At 37.2% G+C, this 5,028-nt stretch overlaps 1 protein-coding gene across 11 annotated transcripts in view; it reads right to left on the reverse strand.

Moving 5' to 3' along the window:
- The window catches only part of CCDC18 (coiled-coil domain containing 18), a 187,763-nt gene that overhangs the window by 104,161 nt on the left and 78,574 nt on the right, over positions 1-5,028 (reverse strand). For all 11 annotated transcript variants that reach the window (XM_055084457.1, XM_055084456.1, XM_024119641.3 and 8 more), the window contains 2 exons: positions 4,152-4,315; positions 3,721-3,934 (listed from right to left, as the gene is read on the reverse strand). In XM_055084457.1, coding sequence (XP_054940432.1) covers positions 3,721-3,934; positions 4,152-4,315 — 378 coding nt within the window. The remainder of the gene's footprint in view (positions 1-3,720; positions 3,935-4,151; positions 4,316-5,028) is intronic.

Here is a 5,028-nt window from a genome sequence, read left to right on the forward strand (position 1 = left end):
ACTTTTACATGTACCTGTCCAGTTTCCCCAGCACCACTTATTGAAGAGGCTGTCTTTTCTCCACTGTATATTCTTGCCTCCTTTATCAAAGATAAGGTGACCATATGTGCGTGGGTTTATCTCTGGCTTTCTCAGAGTCTACTATTGGAGACAATTTAAGCTAAATGTTAAAAGCACTACCAGGGAATAAGACTGAATCAGTATAAGAATTTTTAAAATATATCTATATTTTTTCATCTATAGATCAAAGGAGTGTTTGAAAGTCTTTTATATATAATAGCTGTGAGTTCACTATAATTGAATGAGGCATTTATCTCATGATTGGTGTTTCTGATATCCAAAGCTCAGTAAACGACCACTGTATTTCTTATGGGAATTTTACTCAAAATGACACGTTACATTTAGTGAAGTAATGAAGTCTAATATAGAAATATTTTAAATGTATTTTTTATAAATTCAGGCCTCTTAAAACACTAACTTATGAATAATTTTATATTATAAAAATGCTTAAAATGACACAATTTTAATATTTATATCACTCTGAAGCCTCTGATCAGAGAATTTTAATTTCGAACTCTAAGTTCTGATATCACAAAGGATGAAAATGTTATTGATCTTGAATCTTCATATGATTTCCCAATCTTAAATATGAAATAATATAATAAAGGTACTGACTTTAAAAAGCAGATTCTGAACTTCTTTAATGAGCTGTTTACTGTTCTCCTAAAAGCCTGAAGAGTTCATACAGGCTAAACTTATATTCTAAAAGTAATATGAAATGAATTCTAAAGATAACTCTAATTGCTGTCTATATGAATAGCTGCACTTCCAAAATTCAGCTACTAGCTAGAATTTTAAGTTTTGTTTTACTTCTTTTATCCATTCCTTCCCTTAATCATTTAGCAAATATTTATTGGATGTTTCTTATATGTCAAGGTTCTATGTACTGTGGAATTAATAGTCAACAGGATAGATGCTGTTCGTCACATAGAGCTTACATTCTACTAGGTTGAGAGATGGACTATAAATAATAAATAACACGAAAAATATAATATAAAGTGCTATGTTAGAACATTAAATACAGTGATGACATCGTGACCGGGAGGCTATGTTAGAATAGGTGGTCAGGGAAGGGCCCTTTGAGGTAATGTGAAGGGTATGAAGAAGCTGGCCATACAACCATTATTTCAGGCCAAAGAAACAGCTATGGCAAAAGTCCTAAGGTGGGAAAAAACTTGGTAAACTTTAAGTACAATAAAAAGGCCAGGAGCAAGGAGAACAATATGAAATGAGGCCAGAGAAGTAGGCAGGAACCTTGGGCTTTGTATTACAGGAAAAGGAGCTTGTATTTTTTTTTTTCGATTGTGGTAAAATACATATAAGATTTACCATTTTAACCACTTTAAATTGTACAATGCAGTTACACTAAGTACATTCACAATGTTGTGTAACCATTACCACTATTTCCAGTACTTTTTCATCATTCTGAATGGAAACCCCATATCCATTAGCAATTTTTTTCCATTCTCCCTTCCCCCAGTCCCTGGCAACAATTAATCTGCCTTCTATCTCTATGGATTTGCTAATTCTGGATATTTCATATAAATGGAATTATGCAACATATATGTGGTTTCTTTCATTTAGTGTAATATTTTCAAGGTTCATCCATGTTGTAGCATGTTTCAGTACTCTATTCCTTTTCATGGCTGATTAATATTCCTTGTATTGATACACCACACTGTGTTTACCCATTCACAACTATCAGTGTCCAGCTGGGTCGTTTCCACTTATTGGCTATTGGGAGTAGCCGTACTATGAATATTTGAGCAAAATTTTTGTTTGAACACCTGTTTTCAATTCTTTTGGGTACTTACCTAGGAGTGGAATTACTGAGTTATATGGTTAATGTATGTTTAATTTATTGAGGAACTTCCACACTGTTTTCCACAGAGGCTGTAACCATTTTAGTTTACCATTTGTTATTTTCTGCTTGGATTTTTTTGTTTGTTTTTATTATGGCCATCTTAGTGGGACTGAAGTGGTATCTCATTGCGGTTTTGATTTACATTTCCCAAGGAGCTTGGTTATTATTCTGAATCCTTTGGGAAGCCATTAGAAGATTAAGTAGGGAAGCAATATGATCTGATTTATGTTTTGAATCATAAACTTAAATCAATTCTGTGGAGAATGAATTGTGGGGAAAGTCAAGAATTTAAGCTGGTAGACCAAGTGGGAAGCCACAGCAACAGACCAGGTGAGAGATGATGATGGCTTGTGCTAAGGTGGTAGTAGAAAAAATAAGAAATCAATAAATTTCAGAATATGTTTTGGAAATAAAGTTGACATGACTTGCTAACAGACTGGATGAAAAAAGGGAGGGAAAGAGATAAAAATAATCTTACAGATTTCTGGTTTAAGCAACTGCATAATAATGAGATGGAGGAAGGGCAGGGTTATGAGTAAAAAAAATGAACTGTTTTAGCCACGTTTAAGATGCCTCTTTAAAATACTTCAGTGGAGATAACAAGTAGGTCATTAGATATGAGTCTGGAGTTTGGAGAAGAGGTCTTTCTAGAGATATGGGTTTGGAAGTCTCTAACACATAGTATTTAAAGCTATGTGAGGCTTCCCTGGTGGTGCAGCGGTTGCGCGTCCGCCTGCCGATGCAGGGGAACCGGGTTCGCGCCCCGGTCTGGGAGGATCCCACATGCCGCGGAGCGGCTGGGCCCGTGAGCCATGGCCGCTGAGCCTGTGCGTCCGGAGCCTGTGCTCCGCAGCGGGAGAGGCCGCGCGGAGCGGCTGGGCGCATGAGCCATGGCCACTGAGTCTGCGCGTCTGGAGCCTGTGCTCCGCAACGGGAGAGGCCGCAACGGAGGGAGGCCCGCACACCACAAAAAAAAAAAAAAAAAAAAAAAAAAGCTATGTGAAATTTACCAAGAATGAGTTTGTGGGTAGAAAAGAGAAGGGGTCCTGCTCTGAACCACAGGTTACAATATCTAAGATTCTGGGTCACCTTGCTACTCTCTATCCTGTTCTTTCATTACATATTTCACATCCTGGTCTGTTTTCCTTTTCAGAATCCATTTCCCACACTTTGGCTCCAGTCTGGCTCTCCACCCCTACTCACCACAGATGTGTACTGGAACAGAATATTATGCTACTGCTGCTAATCTAAGAACCCAAATTTTAGAGTTGGACAGACTTGTGTTTCACTCCCCTCTCTGGACTCTACTATCTGACTTTGGGCATTTTACTTAATTTTCTCAAGCCTCAATTTTCTCAAGCATAAAAAGGTGATAATAAGCAACTCATAGGTTTGTTGTAAAGAAATGACTGAGATCATATATGAAGTCCCTGCCATAGTCCTGGCACAAAATTCGGGCTTAACACAAAGAACAACATTGTTATTGTTAATATTATTTTTCTATTAATCACTGCTGTATGCTGGTCCAATCATTTTTTACCACTACGGGATACAGGAGAGGGCCAATGTAAAATGGTCCAAAGAACAAGGATGGAAGTATTAGCCAACAGCAACAGCTATATTCGTGAGATGGAGCATGGGATGAACTGCCTAGGATGAGACACAGTGAGCTAAAGGCAGCTGAGAAGTTTGGACATCTAGAATTCAACAACAAACTCTATAGTATGACCCAAGGACTAAGGGTAATAAAGTGAAATACCTGTAATTGTGATATCATTTCTTAGTATTTAACTCACCTAAGTTCAGCTGTGAGATTCTTTATAGTAGTGTATTTTTCCTCTAATGATAACTGAGCCTTCTGTAGAACATCTCTCAATTCCTGGAGTTGTCTTAAAGTACTCTTTAATTCTCCATGAGCATTTTGTAGTTCAGTCTCTAGTACTTCCCGTTTCTGCAAGGCTTCTGTTAGTTCAGTTTCAGTGTGGTGCTGTAACTTTTCTAACTCCTTCACTGTTAAAAGCAGAGAATAATTTTAGAATTATATATATAAGCTATTTGTTATTCAGAAATTTATAAGCAATTATAATTAAGAATACCCAATTTTATTCATCTATAAGAGGCAAAATACCACTGACTGTCCCTTCCCCGTCATCTCAAATTCTCACTTTATTTCATTTCTTTAAATATACAAATGCAGGCAGCTAAGCTGAGCTAACCTGTTGCTTACCAGCGTTTGTTTTCTTATCTAGTTCTGTCTTTGTCTGTTCTAATATCATGTCTAACTGAGAGAGATGCATTGCTTTATTTTCTCCATCTCGTTTTAGGTGTTTTATTTCTTTTTCCATTTTATACAGTTCTTCTTTGTAGTGATCCATCTCAAGTTTTACTTGCCTAATTAAAAACAAAAAATAAAATAAATAATAATTTGGAAACTTAAAAATCAACTAACTTATCTCTGAACAAAGTCTGCGAGTTATATAAAGACAAATATCAGCAAAATGTCTAGTCATCATGGGATGAATTGGGAGACTGGGATTGACATATATACACTAATATGTATAAAATGGATAACTAATAAAAACCTGCTGTATAAAAAAAATGTCTAGTCAGAATCTTAAATCACCTATTATATTGTTAAAAATGCTCCAACTAATAGATTGTAATTCTGTACCAATTACATGCCACTAAACACAACTATATGATGTGTTTACCTAGTAGACTACCTGGCACACAAAAGGTGCTCAATGAATTCGTTTTCTTTCTATTTGGAGATATTTTAATTGTTTTTTTGATGTGGACCATTTTAAAGTCTTTATTGAATTTGTTACAATATTGCTTCTGTTTTATGTTTTGGCTTTTTGGCCGTGAGACATGTGGGATCTTAGCTTCGTGACAAGGGATGAACCCGCACCCCCTGCACTGGAAGGCGAGGTCTTAACCACTGGACCACCAGGGAAGTCCCTGAGATATTTTAATTTTAAAACAGATCCAGGACTTCCCTGGTGGCGCAGTGGTTGAGAATCCGCCTGCCGATGCAGGGGACGCGGGTTCGAGCCCTGGTCTGGGAGGATCCCACATGCCGCGGAGCGGCTGGGCCCGTGAGC

Source organism: Physeter macrocephalus, chromosome 4 (genome assembly GCF_002837175.3).
Source record: "Physeter macrocephalus isolate SW-GA chromosome 4, ASM283717v5, whole genome shotgun sequence".
In the NCBI taxonomy this organism is placed as follows: domain Eukaryota; kingdom Metazoa; phylum Chordata; class Mammalia; order Artiodactyla; family Physeteridae; genus Physeter; species Physeter macrocephalus.